The sequence below is a fragment of the Poeciliopsis prolifica genome, unplaced genomic scaffold, assembly GCF_027474105.1.
Source record: "Poeciliopsis prolifica strain line A6 unplaced genomic scaffold, Auburn_PproV2 SCAFFOLD024, whole genome shotgun sequence".
Classification (NCBI taxonomy): Eukaryota; Metazoa; Chordata; class Actinopteri; order Cyprinodontiformes; family Poeciliidae; genus Poeciliopsis; species Poeciliopsis prolifica.
The window spans coordinates 2,562,231-2,589,044 of NW_026562399.1; the positions used below are offsets into that span (position 1 = coordinate 2,562,231).

Genomic DNA, 26,814 nt, shown 5'->3' on the forward strand with positions numbered 1-26,814 from the left:
AACTGGGTGGGGGTTGCAAGGAAATGAGAAAAAGCTACAAAGATGGAGTTGAAATCGACACCAAAACGTGTCAGGTGTCATTCTGGGTAACAAACTGAGTTTGAAAGAATATTTTCGGAAAAAAAATTGCAACAACTATATTGTTTAAAATAAAACATTATACATGTAAATATTCCTCCTTGATTATGCAGTATTTGTCATATTGCTCAGAAAGTCACAAAAAGAAGCTACTATGCCTATTATGTAAACCAACTGATACACTTTTTATTCAAAACTTTAAATTTTAATAACATTGTGCATAAAAAATTCTGGACATGATTTATTATGCATTGAACAAAAGGTTTCCTTCTGGAATTCAGAAATAATTTAATTTAGCAACTATAATTACTATAATTTAGGTAATCATAGTTTACCTAAATTATAGGGGAACTGTAATTTACAAGGTTTGTTCATATTTGAACATGCTAAACAGATAAGAAAGGAAAAATCTTGATGTGTTTCAGCTTTTTTGTAAACTTATCTATATAAATGGACAGTAGATATGATTCATTATTTTAGAACGATGAGTCTAAGAATCAATCGTCAGGATTCAGCCTATTCCTTTATTAATAAATTAATGATTTGTAAAATGATAGCTTTGTTTTCTTTTTTGTAATGTAAATTTATAAAAAATAAAGTTAAACTGAAAATCTGAACTCGGTTTGCACAGGTTGCAAAAAACCAGCAGGATTTTCAGTTGCTGGGACTGTAAAGGTGAGAGAGACAGACTTAAAACTGAACCAGGATTAAAGAGCGCTGATTGTTTATCGACAAAAAGATCTTTGCATTTAAAACCAATCATTGGTTCATTTACGGTTTGACAACTTCTTTAAACGAGTAGATAAGGTGGACCAAACCAAAGCTCAGTAGTTTCATGCATAAGGAGAAAAAAATACCGGGTGAAATCGGTTTCCATGCACTCAGATCTCCTGCAAAATATTAAAGAAGTCAGATTTATCTGAAATCATAATACCTCAGAAAGATTGGTTAAAAACTTAACCTTAAGCTCCTTAGTGCCATTTTTACATCTAAAACCTCAGCTTAATGTAATAAAGTAAGTACACCTTAGAACAAAATTGACAATTCTACTTTTTCTCATTTTGAATCTGAATGATGTTTTTAATATCTGTACAGTATTTTTTCCTATTTTTTGTATTTTGACCTTTATGTGAACGTGCACACTTCCTCTTGCCTGTCGCTTTGCTGCTCGAACAGCTGAATTTTCCACACTGAGGGACAACAAACTGAAGATACTCTGAGACACCAGATTGATAGAGAAGTATCTCTATGAATCTTCACTTAACGGTGACCTGTTATGCTTCCAAGGACAGGTCAGGATTGGTCTATACAAAACATGTTCTTTACATTTTTTGTACAAAACCAATGTCAGGAAATGAGATTTTAGTCTAATCAAATCACTTCAGAATGAGCTGTTTTTCGGCCTCTGCCATTTTAAGTCCAAATAAGCAGCTGCTGGCCGCGCACCCCTCTCCCAAATCAAAGTTTATGCTCGCTAACTAATGTACAATTATACAACCGCTTTGAAAAGCAAAAGTGCCTCATCCTGCAAAGCCAACAAGAATACATTAAGTGGTTTCTGAAAAGTGAGTCAACAACAGAACTCTTGCCTTTTCCAGTAGCCATTGTACACCGCATACAGCAATATAACCAACTGACAAAATATGCTGCATCTCAGCTTGGCTTACTAGGCAACAAGCCGGGCTCAGTTGGGGTTGCTAGGTGACAGGAAGGTTTTTGAAATAGCTCATTTTCCAGAAATCAAGAAACATTCATTTATTGCCAAAAAACAGATGACTGTTTTTTTTAGCTGCTTAAGCTTTTTTTTTGGAAGTAGTTGAAATGAAAGTATAAAAAATTTCATATGGATAAGTGAAAATTACCCAAAGCTTACTATTATTCAATATAAGCTTTGAATGATAGATCTGCTTTAATGTGCACATTGATATGTTTTACTTCATTTTGAGCAATCTATAGAAATCTATTCTCTTATAGTAACTTTTAAATGTTTTCTGCTGAAAATATTGCTAATTATTAGTATTCTTAATTTCCAGAAAGATCAGGGTTTCTTCCAGTCATCTCCAGAGTTTTCATGAAAATGTTTTGACTGTCCTTTGTGTGTTTTCTTCTTTTTTATTGATCTGGCAGTGATGTGCTGGGGAACGTGGAGGTGATGCAGTTGGATTTTGAGATGGAGAACTTCACCAGCCTCTCGGTGACCAGGAGGATCAACTGGAACGTCGACTACAAGGGACAGAACCCAGTGCCGGACTCGGAAAAGGTCGTAACGGAGCTCACGGTGGTGCAGCGGGACATTCAGGCCATCATCCCTCTGGCTATGGTGAGTAGGATTTTAAAAAAAAAGCACTTCTCACAAGGTCTGGAACTGGAGTTTTATGATTATTCTCAATCTTTATAAAGTTCAGAAAACTGAGTGCAGGTATTGAAAAACATTTGATTTCCAAGCTACTTGGTAAATACATTTACCAACAGAGAAAAAAATCAATGTTTCAAAACTGAAAGTATATTATTAAATCTTAAGTAGAATTCGGTGAAATGGGATGAAGTTTAAAAGCTGGCTGGGTTGACTGTGCATGCCTGACCCCTATGAAATTAAATTGCTAGTTTTTACATAATCTTGCTGAAAGAGACAGAAAAAAACAACCTGCCTGTACAAGTTTAATTTTGAGTTTTTAAAATTTAAAACAGATGGCAAAAGGATAACAGATTCCCCCCCCCCCGCCAGCCTCCCCTCTGTTTTTCATTGAAGCCATTAGCAGACCTGATCTCATCAGCCTTGATCCTTTCATTTTATTCCTGCAATCCCTTTTACATTTGAGCAGCGCAGAGATTATTAAAACATTTGCTTTTGATGATATCAAGGTATGGTGTTAATTTAAGGGCAATAAGCTGGCATTTTAATATTTATTTTCATTCCTTATAGCTTATTTAAACTAAAACCCTTTGTTGTTTTTCTGTTTCCAACCATATTTTGCTTTTATGTGCTCTTAGCAACCTGTGGGAAATAGTAAAGGCATCATATAGTTACCTGATTCATGCAGTAAAATTACTGTGTAAACTGCAGCAAGTCTGACCGTTACCTGTAATTGTTCTGCAAATTACAGCTGGTTGCTGTACACTTATCCTACAGGAGGGATACACTAATATTAACAGAGACCGAGAGTGTGTTTTACAACACAGACTGGTGGTGCTGTTTTCTTCCCTTCGAAAACAGAATTACTGGGCATCTGAAAAACCTAATGGATCCTGTTTTCATTCTGCACAGAAAAACCCTTTATATTAATTCAAATTTATGTTTTTACATCAAAGTGTTTAGAAACATGCAGGTCCAAAGCAGCCATATGAATTTTCTTTTGTTAATTTTTTTTTATGAAATTGAAAACATTTTAAACACAAAGGTTTAAAACATTAAGGTATAAAACTGCATAACACATTAATTGCATATGAATTACACATTCACATTATTATTTATGTATAATTGCATATTATATATTATTATATTACTGTTTTACATATTAACTTCATATTTAATCAGAATTTTATTAATATTTATTTAATAAAATAATAATATTAATAGCCTATTTAATCAAAATTATCATGCAGAATCTCTACCACTTCAGTTTATCTTTAATCCAGCCACATAGTTAAAATATATTTCTCTAGAGTTGATATTGGAAACTAACAAAGTCTAAATTTCAGACTGAAAATTGACTCATTGGGACTTTATTTAATTTTGCCAGCAAACCATTCAGAGAAGTTTTTGAAAGTTTTGGGAATTCTATTTGAAGAAGCTTAAAAAATGAGAAGTGTTTATCTTGATATATTAGCAGACAGGAAGGTTGTCTTTTGACAGTGCATGAAGACTTCAGGCTTAACTGCATTTCATTTACTAAAATTGAAACAGAAAAATAAAGGAAGCAAAATGCAGTTTTCCGAGGGTGAAATGATGAAACATAATAGTAATCAACACCTACGCTGATGACATGATGATAATTATAAGCCAACCAGTCCAAGTGTCCCCTGTATTTTTCTGGCACCAGGTAGTAATTACTGAAGGCAGTAAACAGATTAAGAAAACAAAAGGACATTAATCAAGCCTGAGACGTCGGGAGCGTCAGACTCCCCTCTGCCTTTTGCCCTAATCATCATAGATTTAAATTATTGTTTTTGGCTATGATGACATTTTACTGCACTTGATAAATTATTGTGAGGATCAGAGGCTTGTGTACAGTTGGGTTTCCTCCAGAGCACTTAGGTTTGGACAAAGGTCATCTCTGTCGACTGAGACTTCTCAGCAGGAGTGTTGAATTGATATGCAGCAACATAAATAATGCTAACAGTTTATTTGTGCGTAGCTGCAGTTCTTAAGGCCCAGTGTTTGGCTTGTGAGTGAAATAACTCCCAGTTGGCTGGTATTTGTTTGCATAATTAGATCTGCTCTGCATATGAAGCTCCATTAAATATACTTGAGCTCCAGTTATGATGTTGTGGATGGCCCATCTGCTATAACATAAGGTTCACTTAAAATCTCTTGTCCTCCCTTGACACTCGGGATTTGCATGCATATTGTGCCCAGATGTGTATAGCGGCGCTGCAGAATGAGAAGAGATGGGTGCTTCTACCACTTTGTCTTGTAAAACAACTTCAGCTCTTATCAGACTCTTGTTTTTGCTTCATAATTAGGAACGTTAGCACAGTTTTCAGTTCACAAGTTCAGCTCACAGTTATGGGAACCTCGAACAGTTCTGTAAGTCTCATCACTTAACGTCAACATTGCCGGTGAAAGATTTGGAAAAAAAATAAAAAGTTCCAATCTTGCAATTTGAAGAAAAGTGTTTCAATTTCTTGCATAATATATCATAGTTTCCACAATGAGACAAATTACCCTCTTTTTTTGGTGGGTAATTTGAAGGAATTTGTATTGGAATAAAAAATAAAAACTCAACATAAAAAACATAACATTTCTCTCCCGTTTACTCAGTTCATTACAGCCCGTAACCTAAAGTCTAGTTAAAGTAAAAATAAAATCAAACATCTCTTTTGCCATTTTATGCACTGATTAATGTGTATGGCTGAGTCCTGTTGGGTTGCACAGTGGCTTAATCTTCAGATGCAGCATATTTTGTTGAATATCTTGAAAAAGCAGATGAATGGAAATAGCAGCTTGAACTCCGTGTCCCGATGAGAAGCAACTGGTTTACCAGTTTCCAGTGACATGCAAACATCTTGAGACCAAAATCATGTTTTGATGTTCGTAGCAATCAGCAAGACTTTCATGTATTTGTTTAAAAGGTCCTTTCTGAAGCTTTTCTTTGAACTTTGGCTTCTTTGAGTTCTTGAACTTTTACAGTTTTGATCTTTTTATATCAGACATTTTTGTTCTGGTATAATAATTAGCTGTCACCACATGTCAGTCCATTCACGCTTTGACAACCAATAATTAAAAGTAATTTTCCAACATATAGTTATACTTTACTGTAAGGACAGGCGTCTTTATGGCTACGCTAAAAATATCAGGAGGTGGAAGGATATAGTGTGGCCTGATTGTTTTCAGAGAAGCTTTGCTCTTTTTGGACCTTTAAGTTTGATGTGTGAATCATTTTTGCAAATAAAAATCCAAGTAGCAGGATGTGAATTTGAAAACGGCTCATACAGCTTCATGTGTTTTCAGGCTTTGTTTCTGAAGACTAAAATCTCCTCCTAATAAATCTTCCTCAGGAAAACAAAACATTTCATGATTCTGAAGTTTGACCTTTTTCTTATTTTTAGGGGCTTTCATCAAACCACAAAAATCTCTTATTCAAACTGCATTTTAGAGGATAAGTAATAATTCTGTATTACACTCACTAGCTGTGTTACCAGTGACAATATAAAAGTGTAATTTCTAAGTAAGTTTGTCATTTGCAAGTATCTTGAGAAAAAAAAAAACGTTGGCACGAGGATGAGGTGGCTTTTCTTTGGCTGTAAGTTGGTTTATTTTTGTAAAACTGCAGTAGAAACACTTTTTTCACATTACATAACATCTCGTTCTTATGTAATGTTATGTAATTCAACTTGTAAAGTTGAAAAACAGAAGCCATGTTTTTTAATGACTTATGACATGAACAAATGTATCCATGTGTGATTTTAATTGTGTTTCTTATTTAATAGAAACACTGCAATTGTAAAATTGTCAATTTTTTACACTGGCAAAATGTTGACAATTTTGCGCATATTGTAATGGAAACACAACTATTGTTACAATTCATTCATTATATTTTGTTTCCTAATTTTAATCTTGCTTAAAGTCAGCGTTCTTGCTCCTTATTTAAGAGAAACGTTTTGAAAAATAGCATTTCTGTTTTTGCGCCCAAATGGCTGTCAACAGTTTCTGAAACGGCCACGACAGCGACCCTGCCACAAGACAAAAAAGCTAAAAATGTGTTTGGATTAACGTTCAGGACAGAAGCATTGATTAAAACATGCTAGGCAAAATCTGAAATAAAGTATTGCACAGAAGATGATCAAAGATGTGACTTTGTTTTCTTGGATTCCAGGTGTTACTTTTGAACAGCTTACAGAGTAAGATCTGCAACATGTTTCTGTTTTTATTTAGCTTTTTACAAGAGCAAAGTCTGGTGTTCTGATGTGAGAGTGTAAAGTGTTGATTTCCCTTTTTTTCCATGATCAGTCGACAGTTTCATCTCAGCAACATTTTTTTAAAATACATAGACCATAACAAAATATTTAGCGTTGCCCGAAACTGTCATAAATGTATCAGTTTTTAAAAAGATAAAGGTGGTTTTGTACATTAAAAAATGTACAAAACCATGAATAAAAAGATGATGTGTTTTTATTCATTTTCAGCTCCTGAATGGTTTTCTCTGGGTTTTCATCAAGTTTTAGCCTTTTGTTTTTCTGTTATATCATTGAAAAGTTTTTGCTGAAAAAGAAGAAACAAAGAACAATGAAAAGTTAGAAATTTCATCTCTTGTTTTGAAGCAGATTGAAAAAGGAACCCGGCCCTTCGAAGAGAAACACTGTCTGTGTTGGTGTGAGACCATCTATCATATATATCATAAGTGACTTTCTGAGAAAACATTTCAACAAAAATGAAATTGTTTGAAGCCTATTGGAAAGCAAGATTTTTTTCCTGCCCAAATTATAACTTACCGTAAATATTTACAATAAATCTTGTTTCTGAGATCTTTTTGGTTTTGTTGGGTTACACTGAATTACTGCTTATGAATTCACCAAACCAGCATCTAAAGAGACTGAACTCTGCGTGTATCATTGTTCTCTCTGTGTGTTGCTGCTTAGTGTTGGTCCTTGTAAGTCTGCAGACTTTTCTGTTGCTTGGTTTTCACAGCCCTCACCTTTGAATGTTTCCTTCTTTAGTTTTTAAGCATGAAAATACCGCAGCCAGGTTTGTGTTGGGAGCATCACCACTGCATGGTTAAATCGGCTGCTATCAGCACAAAACACCTGACTTTGTTTTTGCTTTGAAGAGGGAAAAAAAATCCAAACAAGAAGTGCATCACATGCTTAACATTAAGACATCCACCCAATGTTTAGAATTTGATATTTTTTAATTCATTGTTTCTCAGGCTGGAGAAGGCAAAGCCATAAATCACATGCTAATATACACCAACGTTCATTCATAGACACACACAAACACGCCAGTGAAATGTATAGTTGAAGATTTAATGTCTCACTAAAATATTTCGCCTCAGTACCCATCAAACAAAAAGCCAGAGGCCAGATGGAGCTGCTCGGTAATGGATTTCATTAAATACAGGGACAATAACTGCAAGTAAATGATTCTTATCTCTGGGCAGAGTTTGGACAAAACGGAAAGTTTTCACAGAGAAACTGACTGTCTTCCAACAGGACAAAGGTTTGAAAATAATAAACAGATCATTGTATAAATGGTGTTAAATACTTGCAGTGTTTGAGGTTGAGAAAGGTATAAATGTGGCCTGTCAGCAATGACATTTGATGTACACTGACATTTTTTTCTGGCACTTCTTAAGAAGAAAATAATTCTTTTTGTCTTAAAATACTTTTGGTGTAATTTTTTGCTGGGAAGGGATAAAATGCCACCTGCAAGAACAAATTTTGCCCCTGAGGTAAAAAGTTCCAGGGCCAGCTCTGTATAGATAAAGACACTGAAGCAGCCAAGCTTAATTTAGTTCAGAACAGTACAGTATGTACCAAGTCAACAAAGCCACTTTTTATACCTGCCAGGAATCTGGCTGCCTTTTGCAGACATGGTAATTACTGAAATGATAACTGTGTGCAGTGATGACTGATTTTTTTCAGGTAAGCATAATTAGAGTTCCCATAGCAGCGTACATTTATGTGCAAAGTGTGCCGTGTGGTGAATGCGCTCCAGATTCCAAAACGGCAAGCAGAGCTTAGGAGGATGATCTCTTTCAATTAGGATTTTACCCCAGAGTCCAGTCTGTTACCCACACAGGATCCACTGTGGAAATTAGACAAATTAAAATAAAAAAAAGTCAAAAAAGACAAAATCCTATAATCCAGAAAGAAACTAAAGCATGCAGCTAAAGCTTAAAATTCAGCGTAAAGCCTCCTTCTTTAACTCTACTATGTGTTTGACACTTCTTTCTTAACATAAGAAAGAAGAACCTGCTGACTAATGTTGTACAGTGATCCAGAAAATGCTGAATCAGTAGTTGCTATGGTGACTAAAGGTAACTAAAAGTCACCTCAACAGTAACCTTTAGTAACTAACTCTTCTTCTTGGAGAGTTTGTGAATGTTTATATGCTTAAAACTAAAACGTTTTGGCGTACCTGCATGTTACTTCATGAACTCACTCTGCCAGTTCAGCTCCAGTAAATGGAGCAGTTGCAATTGTAATTAAAATGCAATTGCGACCGCTGCTGGAATAATTTCAACTGGACATTTTTGCTCCATGTTTCAAAAGTTTGGACTCCCCTACTGTAATATGAGTAGTTATATGTTTTTCAAACTATAGATTGAAAGTTTAGTCCCAGCTTGTAAATCCAACTCTTTACAAATGAATTTGCACCTTTCTAGTTTTAAGAAGTGCAAATAAATGCAAATTTATACTGTTAGATAGAGGTTGCAGCGATCCCAGAGTTGGGTGAGGTCGGCACAGTAAATATCAAGTGGGGGTAAAAAACAGGAAACCAACAAAAACATCACAAGTGTCATGTAATATTTGTTTTGTGTGTTAAATTATAATAAGTGCAGTGCTTGCGTAATTCTCCTCTGACTGCTAAACACTTCTTTGCCTTGCAGTTTAGATTAGACCCACGAGGGGAGAGATGCTACTGTACGCTCTGCAGACTCATTAAAACTGTAAAATGAGAGCTGCGCTGAAATTTAAATGTACTATTTTTAGTTTTAGGAGACTTTCATAAATTTAGACTGTCTCCTGGGTTTCTCCTTTGCCAAGAATGAGAAAACATATCCCCCCCAAAACTCATAAATAAGTAATGTGCATATATGTTTAAGTAAATCGGTGAGGATTTAAAAAAGAGGATAATATTCCTTTTGCAGCAGTATTTATTCAGGGTTGTCAGTAAACAGAAGGAAAACGTTTATTTAAAATAAATATACCAAAGGTGATTTTTTTTAAAAAGTGTCATTCTTCCTACAAAGATTATGAATTGACTGACAGATGTTGAGATGTTTATCTGATCTCAATTTTAAATAACAAATAAGAACTGTCATCAGAAAAAGACACTCAAGCAATATTTATCATTTAGTATACAAAATGTCTGCAGGTGCTCAGAGTTTTTAATAGTTTGGATCAAATTGTGAGTTTAAAGAACTGCGACAACCTCTAATTCTCCATTTCAAAGACACTTTATGAGTGTCTGTCAGTCTAAATTATGTATTGGATGAATTTTAAAAACTCCTTTCTTCTCTTTTTTTCCTCTTGAATGAAACTATTCTACTTATGGTTTCTCTTTGAAAATATCTGCTGTTGTTTTCTTCGGTTTACCCAAAAATCAGTTTACGAAGGATGAAAACCTTTACTGAATAGGCAGGAAAAAATATTCCATACGAACGAAAAAGAGCCATTACTGAAACGCCTCATAAAGCATTTTCATTCATGTTATGACAATACGAAGCATCTTAAAGTGCTATAACTCCAATCATCTAAAGGTTAGATGCATGCAGCCCTGTGGTGCTCTACTCTAAATGTCTATCCTGAATTTTAGACCCAATATGGAACCAAAACGACTTTCCTGTATGATTAAAGTAAAGGGTAATACTTTCCCGTTCTTTCAAATCTCATTTTCTGTTATTTCCACTCACTCATTGGGAGAAAAGTGCCCTTGAAATGAAAATGTCAGTTGATGAAATCCAAGGAAAGATATTTAAGTGCACCGAAATGAGCTGCAGTCTGCCTCTGAGAGCGTCACCTGGACGGCACGGGGGCCACGATGGTAATGATTTTTAAATGTGGACTTCGCCTACGCTGATGAATTATGGAGGAAAATCACTCCCTGCCTCTCACTGTGTCATGAAGGCCTGTTTTTTCCCCTTCTCTCCCCACAGGACACAGAGATAATCAACACGGCCATTCTGACCGGACGCACCGTGGCCATTCCCGTCAAAATGGTCTCCATAGAGATGAACGGAGTCGTTACTGACATCTCAGCTTTTGTGAAGTGCAAGTCGTCTAATGACGACATCCTAAAGGTACGGTAAACCACATTTCCTCCATGCCTGTGTCTGTGAGATGTGATTCGGGGCAAATGTAATCCCTTTAACCCTCCGCAGAACCACAGTCACATCATCAGGAAAGCATAAAAAATACATTTCCAGCTGCCCCACATGTGTTTTTGATTTGATTCCTGCCTTGGATGCGATCACGGGAGGTAGATATGATTCTAAATATAAATCGATAACAAAATAAATGAACAGTAAAAGCTCCATGAGATGCTTTTAGAAGTGCCAAACCTGCAGAAACAGTTCCCACCAATTTTCCAGTTGTTTCTCCAGCAACAGGAAAACAGTAAAGCTCCAGAATTATATACTTCAGTTGAATTGATTACATTAAAACTCAACAAGGTGTAGGCCACATCTACAACAGCACATTAGGGCCATTGTAGTTTGAAAAAGATTCAAAAGTTGAAATTTTGCAAGAAAAAAATTTGGACATTTTGAGATTAATCTCAGAAAAAGTCTACAAAAACTTGGAAATTTCTGAATTTGAAAAGTTCTGAGTTGTTTATAGATAATTAATGACTTTCTGAAACTCAGAAATTTCCATGTTGTTTTCTAGAAATTTTCTGAGCTTAATCTCAGAATTTCTGAGTTTCTTGGCAGACATAAGCTCTTCTTTTTTTCTACCTACAACAAATACACGAGACAGTGCAATTGTTTGTGGATTCCAGTCAACTGGAGTTGATTACTGTATAGGGAGCATTGATGTGTCATGCTGTTTTGCACTGGTGAGATTAATGAATGTGGTGGTGAACAGTAAAAGCTCCATGAGAGTTTTTAGGAGAAAGTAAATGTTGAGTAATGTATGTTAAAACATTCAAATATGCAGCAGTGTGAACATCACCTCTTCAGTTCACTCCCATTTTCAGCTCTTTAAAGTTCACCCTTTAAGACCTCTAGGTGACCTTTAAAAAATCTAAAACTGAGTCTGTAATTTCAAAAACAACTTTCTATAAATCCTGAAAACTTTTTTCAGGAGTTTTCTGAAAAAAGTTTCCAAAACTGACAGAAATGGAGATGTTTGCTCAAATCTTTTCGTTTCAGCCTCAAATGCAGATAGATTTTTAATTTTGACTCTCCAGTGAGCTGTACCCCCCACTTTGAAGAACACTGTCCTAAACCATAACCACCAGATGTTACTGTCATTATTTATTGAGCAAAAATTAGAGCCAATTGAAAAAAAAAAAAAAAAAAAAGCTGTGAGTGGAAAAACTAAGTGTACCTCAAAACCTCCTGATGCAGTGGATCCCTGCTTATGTGTGGTTAAATAGTCATACATTTTTCAATAAAATTCATCCAGATTATTGATGGAATATTTGCCCTTTGGAGAACTTTTTTATAGTTCAGATGTAATATCTTCAAAAGAAAATGCAACTTGGGAAGCTGAAATACCAAGATGCAATGCTACTTGACACACCACTGGCTGGCATTTGCAAAGCAACCAATCCAGGAGCAGCATTTATTTTCTTGGCGCAAATTGGCTGAAACCTCAAAAACAAAAATAAACAAGACCATACATGCTAATTTTTATGCTCCCTATTGGCCATATTATGAAATCTTTGTTGTTTGAACTTTTAAAAAGATGGATTAACTATTAATACATTTCAACTATTTGCAAGTGGCTGGAATCACTTTTACATAGTTTCTAGGAGTTCACAAGAAACTATGTGAAACTCTTGAGTTTGTATATAGTATACTTTCTTTATGACTAATTTGTTAGTACCTATCCATCAACAGGATGTTTTGGTTAGTGAAGGCGCACACAGTGCAGGTCAGACATATAACTGCAGCTCCCAAGACATGCTGTCTTCCTCTAGACAAACAATAATGCATCTGTTGAACCAGAGCAGTTATTCTGCTGAAGCCACAATCAAAGTAAAGCTGTTGACCTTTATTCCTTCAGCGTACCTGCAAAGTAACTGCATTTTAAATATAAGATTTCATTAAGAAAAAAAAAAGAATAAACGCAAAACAGGGGGGGGAAAAATCAAATATGATGACTAATAATATTTTAATACAGTCAAATTTGCTACTAAATACATGTAAGAGATCTTATATGTGTGTTTAGATTTAGGCCAAATGTCACCCATAAATGTAGTCACTTATAAATGTCAAGTGACGGTTTAAATGAGTCACCATGGAGGAGCGGAACATGTGTGTTTCTGAACCCAGCATGTTTCCGCACAAATTAACTGAATTAAATATTACTATAATTTTGAACTAAAAGCTAAATGCTGCCACTGTTGCTGCTGGTTATTATGCTAATCTGTGCAGCTTACTGCAGGACATCTCATAGTAACCATGAGATGTTCCTTCCTGCCTCTCCTCTTCTTTCTGCCTCTTTGTCTTACATTTTTGCAACAACTGTACACCAATTTCTTTTTTTAAATGATTTTAATGACTGTTTGGAGCCAAAAGTAATACAAATATGGATAAATAGTTCATTCCCACAGCCAAACCATCTGTTTCTCCAAAACCATGAGATAGGCAGATGTGTTTATAGTTATTTCATCTGTAACACTCTCAAAGCTGTCTTAACACAGTTTGGATGTGGGAATGACTACTGCCAGGAACGATTTTCATTTAATGAAAAATACATTTCTTTTTAAGCACAAGATAATGACCAATTCCATCCATTTGAGCATATTGGAGAATCTGGGTTGATGTTTTCCAATCGATGTTGCATCATAATGACACATTTTCAAACTGTGGCTGTGGAAACTGGTGTGGGGGGGTTTTCACTTTGATTTAAGGGATGTCTTTGTTCAGTTGGGGTTTAGCAATTCATCTTTTCAGAAGATGAAGACCTACAAGTCACAGTTGAAACTCTAATGGTCAATAAAACAGATATGAGACAGAGAATGGCCATTCAAGTGTCAAAAAATGTTACTTTTCAAAGTTTCAATGCATGGGACTAGAAACATTACCGTCAGACAAATAATGCATCCATGTACTGATCTGTGCAGTTTTCTCTCATTATCTGCAATTATGACTGCCTTTCCTTGTGTTTAGTGTTGATTGAGTATTTTTAAGAAACTAAAGAGACTAAACTCTTTAGTTTCTTAAAAAACTAAAGATGTCACCCATAAATGTAGTGATTTATTTTCATTTAGAGATGAAAATAAATCACTAACTATCTTTTTGTGTTTCTTTTTTGGTCTTGTTTGTTTGAGAGCATTTTGGTTCTGCATCACAATAACCTTGTTAAACAGGATTTTTCTGTCTTTTTTGTAGGCTGTACAATAAAATATATTCAGTTTAGAAAAGAAAATGTAATTAACCCCAAACACAAAACACATTCACTGAAGATTCTCTGGAGGTACAAATAAAAAGGAGCTGAAACCATATTTGTTCAGCTGGAAAAGTGTGTGCATAACTTTAAAAACAAATCATCATTACCTTTAAAAATAAGAGAAATTATAGAGTACTGTGTTGTTTTTGTGAAGCTGATTCTGCTTAAAAAGTAAAAAATTGCATTATTTATCAGATGCTGTGTGAATACAAACAGCACCATCTCCTCATTATAGTAAAACCTGTTTTTAGCGTATGTTTCTGGATAAAAACATGCTTAAAGCATCACTCTAGCGAATTAGGCTACCTTTGAAGGCTTGTAACCACAGTAACTGCACTGACTCACTGGGGTTAGATGGTTCTTCCAGGCTTTCACAAGTTTGTGCATTAGAGAGAGACCAGGAGGAGCCAAATTTAGTTTCTCACAGATCATCTGCCTCATGTTTTTCCGTCAGGGCCGCAGTGACAGCTGCAGCAAATATGAACAAAAGAAGGTTGTTTTTAAGCCAACTTCTGCCTTTACCAGAGAACGTGACAAGCAGCAAAATAATAATAATAATAGTAATAATAATTCCTTTCGAACCTGTTTCTGCTTTATCATGTCTCCAACTCCAGGATCTTATTTAAAGGTTTTGGGACAATTTGAACAGCATATATATAATGAAATCTGAGTGAGCAGGAGGTCAGAATATAATCAACTTTAAGTTGTCAGGCTCATTATTGGCTTCCTCTAAGTGAAATCTTTACATTTTAGCCCACTCATTTCTTCCATTTCAAGAATAATGAATCTGTTCTCAGTGATAATCACATGGAGTCAGATTAATGAAAGCTCTCTCTATGGGTGAGCAGCTCCTGAAGGTCGACTGAGGCAGATTTTGCAGACCAGGGCCAAGACGCCATTAGCTGTTATTGTGCTCTGTCTGCTCCTGTATATGTCCACTACATCCTCTCTCTTATCTACTGGACCAACTTCTCTTTGTGCTCTTCACATCTTGTACTAGAGTTTGTATCCGTTAATAACTTATATGCTTGGGAGACAGCAAATTAAATTATAAATGAGGGCCCTGGCAGGTTTTTGATCAATGTATCAACTGTATAGACTTGTGTCTTGAAAGAGGGGGTGTCGGGGCTTCACTTACACTGCATTGTGTTGTCAATAGAAGAGAGCAGGTGTTGCAGGGGGTGGCTGGCCTCAGCACGTCATTCATCATTTTTCATGATCCATTAAAGACGAGGCGGCGGGCCGTGTGATATTGAGTGGACTTGCTTCGACGATCCTGCCATTGAACATTCTCGGCTAATTTAAAATGAGCCCTTCAAGCCCAGGAAATACATGAGTCACGCCAGTTCAATAAAACAACCCTCAGAATGGATAAAAGGGGTTCTGGTGAGACTGGAGAGACTTGGAACCAACCCATGAAAACTGCTGGGTACTTAAAAGGTTCCTGGAAGTAACTAGCAGAGTACCTATGAGGTCTGCATTGTATTGTGATGTGACTTACTTTCCTGTAAGTACCCTGTGGCTATCCAATCCTATCCCTTTGATATCCTCAAACTATCATAGATCTGCTCTCCTTGGCACCTTGTAATTACTCCATAGATCTCTGTAATTTGAGTGAAGAAACCCAGTAACAACCCTGTTGAGGTTTCTGCTAGGTACTCCATAAGTATCCTACTGATACTACATAGGTACCCTGCAAGTATTCTGAAGGTATCCTGGAAGTATCATGCAGCAATTCTCATGGGTACCCTTGAATTACCCCACAGATCTCTGTAATTTGATTAATGAAGCCCTGTAAGTAGCCATTAGGCATCTGTTAGGTACCTATAAGTATACTAAAGCCCCTTGTCCATTGTCAAGTATCCCTGTAGCCAGTTAATGTCTGGTTTGGTCCTAGTTAAGATGGGTGTGTTTCCATTGGCAGTGTGTGTTTTGTGTATATGGGAAGTAATGTCAGACTGTGGGTGGACTGACAACGGTCCAATATCATTTTGTGGATATACACCTGGGCAGCCAGTTTCTCCAAAATTCTCTCCTATATATTTATCTCACCAATTACTGCATCCTCGTTGTGGACTGAAAATGGTGGTTAAGTTATTGTTGTATGAAGAGTTTGCAAATACCACCTTACAGTGACATAAATCTCCCAATTTATGGTAGATAAATCAACGAATGCAGCTTGTTGCCAATCAAATCGCTTGTGCAGAACACCCAACTAGCTTGTACAACTCTGAGATAGTCCAAACAGCAGAGAAGATTTGCACATTTAGACAAATCTGGCTGGGACAGATTGGGGAAGAATCAGTTGAAGTCACACCTGTGGGGAAAGGGCTTAAACATATCCTATTAGGTATTAGGTGGTGCAGGCAGGTGGTGCAGGCATATACCCTTTAACATGTTTCCAAACCCTGGGCCTGAAGGCCCTGCAAATTTGATGTGTTTCGTTGCTTCAGCCCAGGTGATTTCAATTGACAGGTGTTTGTTGAACTGCAAATCAGCTGAATCAGGTGTTTTACAGCAGTGAAACATATAAAACATGCAGGGCATTGTGCCTTGAAAATCAGGGTTGGGAAACATTACCCAGGGTACTCTGAAGGTACCTCTAAGTACCTTCAGAGTACCCTGAAGGTACTCTGAAGTAAAGTGTAAGTACCTGGCAAGGACTGGACTGCATTCAATAGAAAGGTCCTTAGTTCAAAAACTACAACAGGCTTCCACTCGTTGTATAACCTTATTTCAAACCTCTTGCTCTCATTTGGATATTTGCCAACCCACTGGCTGTTGTATTTTTCCTTCAAACTCTGGGAGTAAAAATAGGTGGGAGGCTGTCATTTTTCTTTACTGTCGCTTTTATTTATTTAGTTCTTTCTTCTCTGGAAATAACTAAGCTGCAGTGTGCATGTAGAGCCTGTAGCAGATAAGCCAGTTTTTGTGTGTGCGTGACCCTGTGTGTGTTCGTGCACGGCTGCTGTAAAAGGTGGAACGACCAAGGGGAAAAAAGCATGACAGCATTTCAGGGGTCGGGAGGATTTGCTGGCCATGGTGGACAACTCCGACCGTCCCCCACTGATCATTGTCTCCTGTGGGGATGTGACTCACGTAACCCCATCTGAAGCCAGAGATAAGGCCCCGTGTCTGCACATCACATCACACGCCTGTGTTCATCCTGCATGCCTACAGTACCCTGCATGTTTTTTCTCCTCCATGTTAGTGTGACTCATTTACCTTTGGTAGTAAAAAGGAATTTAATGTGGACAGTAGTTCAAGATCTCAGATTAAGGCCATGCTTATATTTAATAATTACTGTGAGAACTGGAGCACAGTTGGACATTTACAATCTCTGGAATATAAACCTAATGTGTCCTGATGGTAAAATGTTTGCAAAAAAATTTGGGTACCCTCATAAAGCGATAATTGTTTCTTATGACATCTAAACAAGCGGCTTTAAATTCAAAGATCACCCAAACAACGGATAATTTTCATCATCAATAATACCATCAACAGGCTAATGGGGGCTGCTTCGTTTAGCTAACCGAACTAAATGAACTCACTGACAGTGCCGCTCCTCGAGCAAACACATAATATTCATCACAAAGAGAAAAAAATGTCAAAACAACCACAAGACACGGTCCCTGCAGTGCTAACCATATGTCAGCTCTGTCTGTGCCGAAACGCACACATTATCCCTAAATGACAACGCCATTTGTTAAAATGTCAGAGCAATTAATTTAGTTCAACATTTAATTTTTACAGCAAAATCTGGGAGGATTTCTGTTGCCATGCAGTGTGAATGAGTGCCCAATAGGATGGCTCCAGGTTTTATTTTTTTACCCATTTTTGCTCTTGTTGGACAAACAATAAAATCAATTGAAGTGGAGCATATTAAACACAAGTACAAATGAGACATAAATTACTAGGTGGTTTTGAACTTTTTACAGTGCTATAAAAAGTATTTAATCTTCAAAACGTTAAGGTTTTGATTGTTGATTATTGATCATTGTGATAGAAATAGGCAGCATTCACAACAAGGTTAGCAGGCATCTACTGATGTGGATCTGGGTGGCTTTTCAGGAATGTTCAATACAAGGATTGAAGAGGATGGTCCAAGAACTGTGTCTGTGTTTTGATCACAGTCAGGCTTCTTCCAGCGCACACTGGACTATGATCCAAAATCACGGCGGACATGAAAATGATGCACAGCAGAGAGACAGAAGAAATCAAACCATCTCTTCCATTGAGGATCTTAGGATCCTCCACACCAACATCATTCCAAAAATACAGCCAGACTGAGTTAAAGAGGAATGGAAGTCTCCTTGGGACTTTCATGTGTTTACTTGGGACTGGACTCTAGACTTGACTTAGCAGCCACAAACCCACATTTATCTGCAGTCTGTGGACATGGCGACCATCTCTGATTGCAAATCTGTTGCTGTATCTTTGCATTTCTTGTTTCTTTTAGCTCCTTGTTGACTATTTTCTCTTCTCAGTTTAAACAAGCTATTGTAAGAGATGCAGGTCTTACAAACAAGCTGAGTCTCTGTATGGATTATTGGTGAGATTCAACAAATATGATCACAAATCTGCATTGATGAGACCAGTTTGGGGTGTTTTGTGGTTTAAAAAGGAAAGTAGTTTTTGTATAAATTCAATTCTACTAAGCTGAAAAGTTTAATGTGGATTTTGGTAATCAAATAAAAACCTTAATAATTTAGCATTTTCTGACATTTTTCAAGCTCTGATATCCCACCTTCTGTTTACCAGTTCAAAATTTCAGCTGACCTGCACCAATAAAAGTGACAAAAAAGTTCAAAGGTTTAAGTGGGAAAGAGATCTTTCTTTCATCTGATCATTGTTTTGTGGAAAATAAGTTTTTCAAATTCTGAAAAGGATGGAGTCGTCCATGTTAGCGTGAGTAAGAAAATTGGCATAGTGAAAATGTTTGAGCCCTTCAGTTCTCACAAGATTTATCCAGTTTTCCACAAATTCAATGGGATGTGATGCCAAACTATTCCAGAACCACACTAAACAATCCTAACAGTTCATTCAATGGCAGAATATCAGCATCACTGCTGATTCTGCAAGATGTGGGTGAACATGGTCATATGGCATCATCAGTGATACTGAATGAGAGCTCTCATTAGGGTAAAATCACTGAGAGGACAGAAGCTGCTGCCTTTATTTGGGAAATTAGTTCAGTTAATGTCACGGAATAAATGTGTGAAACGCCCTTCGGTGTTTTCACCTTCACATTAACCCGGCCGGTCCTCGATGCGGTGTTCCGAGATCAGCTGCGGATGCGAGGCGGAGCTCCGACGATCCGTCTCCACCCAGGCAATCTGCCGGCGCCCTGGAGGATGCCACAGAGCATTAGCGGCCGTGTGACGGCATGTGGCGGCTCAGAGTGTGAAAGCCCTCCTCAGCGAGCCCCCGCAGGACCTGATACCCAGAGTCGCTAACAGCTTTTGACTTGCAATTAGCTGGCCAAGTTTATCAGCGTCTGTAGCTGCAGGAGCTGAAGGGCTGCCGGAGCTCTGGGAAGGGTTTTTTTTTGGGGGGGGGCGCAGTCTGTGGGGACGCGCCAGGCTCATGCTGTCAGCACTCTCTGCTGTGATTAATCATAGCTGGCTGGGGGTCATAGTGTTGAGTTTTCTGTTTATCTTTTACCTCTGATCATATATATCAGTAGATCTTATCATTTTTGCCACCTCAGAAAATACAGTTTCCAATTCCCACCATAATGAGAATAATTTTCACTCCAGTTTAACATGGTTGGACTTTTTAGAAGAAAAAAAAACTGTCCCACACTATCTTTGGTAAACTATTTGAAATTCCACCCCTAAAGTTAAATAGAAATGTAATTCTAAAAGCCCTGAAAAGATCAAGACCCCAACTTAATATGGATTAAATTTATCAACAGATTATTAGACAGATTTGATTTTGTAAGACCACCATGATTGGTTAGTTTATATATATTAAAGTTGTATCTACAAAATTTTAAGTTTGTCTTTAAATTCAGTAAAAGAAAAAAAAATGTCAAGTTGCATTAGCTGAACCGAAGAGAGGAACCCTATCATCTTCCCGAGGCCTTCCACTCCAGCTGAGGTGTCTGCATGTGGGAAATTATATTACCCAGACCTCTTCCCAGTTATGATGAATCCCCAGCCCTGAGAAGACTGGCCAGGCCGACCTCCATTCGCCGCAGATTAGATCCTCTGATTACAATGCCAGCCACCTCCCAACATCTGATAAATCTTTAGCAGGAGCCCAAAAGCAAAGCCCTCCAGTTCCTCTGCAGTTAATAATTTACTGTTGGGGGTGGAGAGGGTATTTATTATAATTTAAATGAAGCTGTGGAGGGTTTTCGATTTGATGGGAAATCTGAAAAATGGTTTGGAGTTAAATTTAGAAAAGTCGATATATTGAATTCATGCTCTCTGTGCCTCAAATGATATGCCATTACAGGAATGTGTCGTGAAAGGTGAAATGTGTGAATATGTTTATTTATGAGCAGGTCTAAGCAAAGTTCATCGTAAATGTCAGAAGAGTGACATGTTTGCCTAAGAGCTTCGCGTGGCATATTACGTGTAATTGTTCATAGACGATTACAGCGACATGGTTCTGGTGTCGGGGACTTGGTCTGAACGCGTAATTTGCTCTGCACAAGCTTAACAAACACTGGGGTTACTTGGAAGCACTAATTTGACTGTATAAAGGATGCAAATGAGATTAGAGAGGAGCCCGCAGCCTGTAAGCATTTTTGTTTGCAGCAGTTGTTATCGGCTTTGTTCTGCCGAGCCGAGGAAGCCTCCGGTTTCCTCACTGCGTCCCAACACAGCAGCTGAGTTCTGCCGATTCATTCCAGATTTGCTCTCACTGTTGGCAGGCTCCTCGATTGTCGTGTTGGTCAGGATATAAAAAACTTCCAAACTCTTGGACCGCAAGTAAAAAATACAATTTATTTAGTTTTGGGTTTGCACAGGTCATTCAAAAAATATACATTTTTATGGTGCGTAAATCCTGTGAAGTCATCTTTTGTCTTAATATCTGGAAGATGTGCGCAGTAATTGTTTTTTAATGATCTACAGTTGCATTTAAAATGTAACATCTCATTAATTTTAACAACTCTATAAAGTCAAACTCATGGATTAATTGCACTTAAACTAACATTTTTCTAGAATGAAATGTTTTTATGATCATGACTTCAGCTGAATAGATCAATAAAAACATTTTATGTTCATGTTATGATTGACAACCATGTGGAAGATTTCTGATTTGATAGACTGTCACTTACCAAGTATTTTTAGTTTCTAGTGCAAATGTCTTAGTACACTTAAAGTAAGACTTTCCCGTTGTTCTTAAATGTAGCTTCCCAGTTAAGGAACATCAACCATTTTGAGTTCTTTCTCACTTTTATTCACTATTCAATAATTCTTAATCCATTTAGCATAAATACTGCTTTATATACTGCAAAAACTCAAAATATTCCCAAGTATTTTTTGCCTACTCTGTAAAGCAAATATTGAAGTTAAAATAAGGAAAAACTAAATTACATGTTAATGAATAAATACAACTGAAGCAAACTCTGTTTCTAATCCATCTACACAATATTGACCAATCCATACAAGAATAGAAAGCAAAAAGAAATCAAATCTTCACACCACTGGAGTGTATTTGATAACTTTCATGGGAAGCAAATGCATGTTCTGTTTCTGCCCAACCTTATGAAATGTTCTGTGATTTGTAGCAGAAATTCCACGCGGCTCCGTACGCATCATCACAAATCTTCGAGATTCTCCCCATGACTGATGTGACCATTACCATATAGATGGCCTCTGACGGCTGACCGTGATCTCTTCCAGGTCTCCATGAATTGCGACTACGTGTTCGTCAATGGCAAGGAGACGCGGGGCTCCATGAACGCCAGAGTCATCTTCACCTACGAGCACCTGAGTGCGCCGCTGGAGCTCACCGTCTGGGTGCCCAAGCTCCCCCTGCAGGTGGAACTCACTGACAACGTGCTGAGCTTCATCAAAGGCTGGAGGGTCCCCATTCTGCCTGACAGAAGGTAAGGCTGAGCTGCACACACACGCGCACGCACACACACGCACTCAATCACCAGTGAGAGTTCAGTCTCTGCTCCGATTCTTGTTCCTGGGGTTCACGGCGCAAAACATACTTTGGTGAAAGTTTAGTTTTCAGAGATGGATCCCATTCACCCTATTCATGTCTTCTTTGAAAAATGAAAAATTGATAAATGTTAGTAGATGGTGTCATGTCAAAACTTTCATTCCATTGCATCATGTTGCATCCGGCCCTTTACATTCCTTTTACTTCCCTCTCCTTCTTTCTGTTGACATTTTCTTTATCTGGTTGAATCCTAAATGCAGCTCTACTCATTCATATTTATCACTAAGTTTAAGAAAAATATACATTTCTGATTAAAATTCAATATTACAAGCCAATTTCCATTATCGTATTAAAAGAGTTGAAACTAAAACTGACACAATCCGCTTGGAGCATTCAAACCGAACCAGAGTTCACTTCATGCATGTCTTATTTCAAGTGCACTAAGATATTTGCATTAGGAAATAGAGCAGAAATACTGTAAAACACTTGCAGGTTTAACTGCAGATACTGGCAAGCAGTAGCTAATGATAAATGTATTCCACATGTTTACAATTTAGTTTTCAATAATTTCTTTTTAAAAACAACTGCAGCTTTACTTGCACTTCCATTTATCTTCTACTTTGGGTTTTGTAGCACAAAAATCCATTGAAGAAACTGTTCTTACTCTAAGAAAAGGGTGCAAGAGTTCAATGGGTTTAAGTGCTTTAGGAGGGTACTGTATTATGGAGTGATTGTGGCAGTGAGAGTCCAATGAGCATGGACTTTTTTCCAGTCCAGGATAAAGTCGGGAGATAAAAACAGGACCCCTGGAGTCTTAATGCTTGTGGCTGCTCAGCAGGAAATGGCAGAGAAGGTTGAGGCGCCCCAGATAAAACCAATATGGAGAGGAAACAATGCAAAAAAGGCAGTCAGGAAGGCAAAGTGACACCATACTTTGAAAGTTAATGAATGAAGACTTTCAGCTTATTCATGCAAAAATAAATCTTGCACAAAGCTGACTGGATGAATGGCATTTAAAATAAAGCTGGAGGTTCAATTGCGAGTGAACTGAATGAACAGCTCTTATTTCTCAAAGAAAAATAAAAAAACTTTGTGGATTCTGCTTCAAAATTTGAAGCAAAAACATATTGACACCTGCAATCCATGCTGTCCATCAGTCTCAGTATTCTAACTTTCAAGCAATAGCTGCCAGCTGCTGTTGTCTGCAGAGCTTGTACTGTTTATAATCTTTCTGAGAGGCTCATTTATTCTCTTTTTGCAGTGTCAGGGTTTTTGATGGCTACAAAGTGCTGCATGTACAAGCCTGTAACAAGATCAGCCAATTGATGTGGCAGTGAGTGATTATGAGTGGCGCTTAATTTGTGGCAAAAGCCCGAGCACGAAAAGACTCTGTGTGCACAAATGAAGCCTATTGACCACGCGGACAATGGCCTATATCTCCTTCCCTGTGACTTTGTCGTTTTTCCTATAAGCATCTGCAGTATAAACAGCTTTAGAAGGAGTGGTGCACTGAAGTCAGACAACAGTCTGTTTCATTTTCCAGCTGCCTTTGAGTGAGAGGTACTTGGCACAGAAATTTGGCAAAACCTAAAACTCACTAATGGTGACCCAGGGAAAAGCAAATATCTGGACATTTATTTAGTAACTTCAGAAAGTACCTGGATATTAATTGTGCTAAACAGGCGGGTTTGCTCAATTTTTCCTGCTTGTTTTTATGAGGAATTATGCAAGAAGTATATTACCCAAGTATATTTCAAAACCAAGCTCTCACAACTGACTTGATCAAGAAATGCAAACTTAGATCAGAATCTCTTTCCATTTAAATAACATGTCTCACTAAGCTACAGCTCTTCTCGCTCAGGTGCCACATTAGTTCAGCTCTTACCTGTTGGATATTTTCCCCAAACGAATTTCAGTGTAAAAACGTCGCTCAATTCACATTTAAATATAGTAACAAGTTGGTACCTGCTGCATCAGGCAACTGAAAAACAAAACACGGCACGCAACATGAAAGGACATGTCCAACACTGACGACAGAATATCACTGAAAACATGGAGGATCCTGTGGGAAGGACATTCTAGTCGACATCAACGGTTTCATAGTCTGAATGTGGCATCATCAAAAGTGACAGGCGCGCTTTGTGTGCGGTTTCTTCATGTGGCAGAGAAACCCACAGAAAAGTAAAGGGTACATGCTGGCAGTAAAATCAAATGACAGCATGCAGGAGAGAAAAGCTTCACCTGTGGTGAGAGGAAATCCCGTGGCTTAGCTGTGTGGCAATCAAAGCAGCCAAAAAAATGGTTCACTAAAGGCTCCTGATTACTGCTGTCATGAAGGCAGTGAGGAAGTTGGCAGGCACAGAAAATGACTTGGAAAAACAGGCCTGGACTGCAGCTGCATCCTTATGAAAACCTTTGGGGATGCGAAGGATATTGCAGGCAGATTATTCACAATTAGGTTTAAAGTAATGTTTTATTTTGAGGAACAAATTATCAGACTTGGTCTGATTTAAATGATATAGTGGACATCCTCTGCACACAGTTTACTGTGAATCTAGTATAATCTTTATTTGCTGGAGATATTAGCATACTAAAATTATGATTAGCATGCTTTGCTGACTCAGGCCACTGGACTTTTTTGTCAGTTTTTGGTTATATAGAGTATTACTTCTCTTAGCTATGTTTGATCGGTGAATTAAAAATGCCTTGTTTTTAAAAAAATGACATATTGGAGATTAATACAGGAGTATAATCTTATATGAAAGACTCATATCAGTCTTTCTCTGGACTCAGTTTTAGAAATGTTAACAATGTCAAAATATCTTAAATTACGAGACATTAATTCCCTTTGGATAGTTTTTGGAATATTGTTGCTCTGCAATATGTTTTCCACGCAGCCAGTCTCATTTATAATTCCTTCATTTCTCTGACTGCGGCGTAAACATAATATTTGTATTCGGGGCTGGGTAGAAATGAAATTGGTCTGTGCTGACGTTCCCTGGCAGTGGTGATGGTAGCCATCCATGTTAGTTCTAATGCCCGTATTAAACATTTTGTTGTGGAATTGCTTTTGGCTTCTCTGTTTGAAATATTTTAATAAATCAAAGAACCATAACGTAGGACTGCATTCTTCATTAGGAACCTGACTTATAGTCTTTTACTCCCCCTCGGTCCATTTTCTCACATCTCAGGAAAGTGCAACACACATTCATCCTGAAAAGCTTTTTGCGTTCTTTATACACTGCTAAATCAGGTCTGCATCTTGGCCTTGATGTTAGAAATAGGTTAAGATGAGTGTGACACACACACACGTTAGCCTCGCTGCACCGTTTGCACCAGAGAGCATCATTTTGTGAAAGGAAGCATTGCTGCTTTCCACCTGAGGCAAAGAATCTAATTGGACCAAAACAAGCAACTACCCGTAAAATCCCGAATAACAGAACGAAGGCTGGAAGACGTCGGAGCTCCATGCACTTTGGGTAACAAGCATGTGGTAATCATGTGCAAAAACAAAATATCTCAAATAGATTCTGTACAGCAATGAAATCTTCCTGGTTCTTGTTTCGCCGCAGGGTTCTGATGAGAAAAAACTACCAATCATTTCTGAGAAAAACTACCAGGACATGTTATTCAGTTTGTTTTAATCATGAGATTTTTTTCAGCATCGATTGTTGAAACTGTTTCTATTCAAAAATTGTCCATGATTTATAAAGAGAAACATCACAACATGTATAAGCCATACAATCTCTCAATCTTGTCCTTGAACTTTTATTTTTACTACTTCTAGCATAACCACTGAACAAGGTTATTATAGTCAACTAAAACTAAAGAAATAACAAAAACTGAACTTGAGAAAACATTTTCCTTAACTGAAATAAACAAAAGCAGTGATTAATTTGAAAATTATAACTGGAATTATACCGTGAGTTTATAAAACTAGCTAAAACATGATGAAATTATAGATATAGGCTAGAATAGATATTCATGTTTTAGTGTCTAAAACCAGAAGTTTGAAACAACGATCTGCATTATTAACAAACTCTGACAACATCATACAGGCCGAGTAACCCCATCATCAACAATGGCACTAAACCAAGTTTACTGTTTACACCTTGGTCTTGTTTATTCACAGTCATCATGATTTGCTATAAATACAAATAAATTTGATGTGTACAAAGGCTTCAGAGAAAATTCTAGATAATTATAAGCTGTACGATAGAAAAAAGATATCCAAGCTAATTTAGTGGACTCTTTGCTGACCCTAACTAACTTCTGTAGCTCATCATCACAATGACAGTCTGCAATAAGGAGAGTTATTGTCTTTTTACTTGCGTCAATCTGGCTCCCATTTACTCATCTTGTCTGCTGTTTTCTTCAACGTGAGTCACTCTGACCCCTTCGGACGGGCCCGGGTCTCCCGGCCTGGAGTGGGCCTTTGCTTGGGTGCAGCAGAATTGCTCACTGGCTGAGTTATCCAGCAAGACACTCTAAAAAAGGAAAGGAAGTGTAATCGAATGAGCAACCCATGTGCACTGAAGCTGCAGCTTCGTGTTCTTGTATCAGAGATTCTAACAAGACCAGACAGTATGTTTCCAGAGGAGGAAAGAA

The 26,814-nt window shown here is 37.4% G+C and overlaps 1 protein-coding gene across 2 annotated transcripts in view; it reads left to right on the top strand.

The window, feature by feature from the left end:
- The window catches only part of tmem132e (transmembrane protein 132E), a 422,525-nt gene that overhangs the window by 367,927 nt on the left and 27,784 nt on the right, over positions 1 to 26,814 (top strand). For both annotated transcript variants that reach the window (XM_055046587.1, XM_055046586.1), the window contains exons 4-6: positions 2,206 to 2,398; positions 10,617 to 10,760; positions 21,939 to 22,144. In XM_055046587.1, the coding sequence (XP_054902562.1) occupies positions 2,206 to 2,398; positions 10,617 to 10,760; positions 21,939 to 22,144 (543 nt within the window). The remainder of the gene's footprint in view (positions 1 to 2,205; positions 2,399 to 10,616; positions 10,761 to 21,938; positions 22,145 to 26,814) is intronic.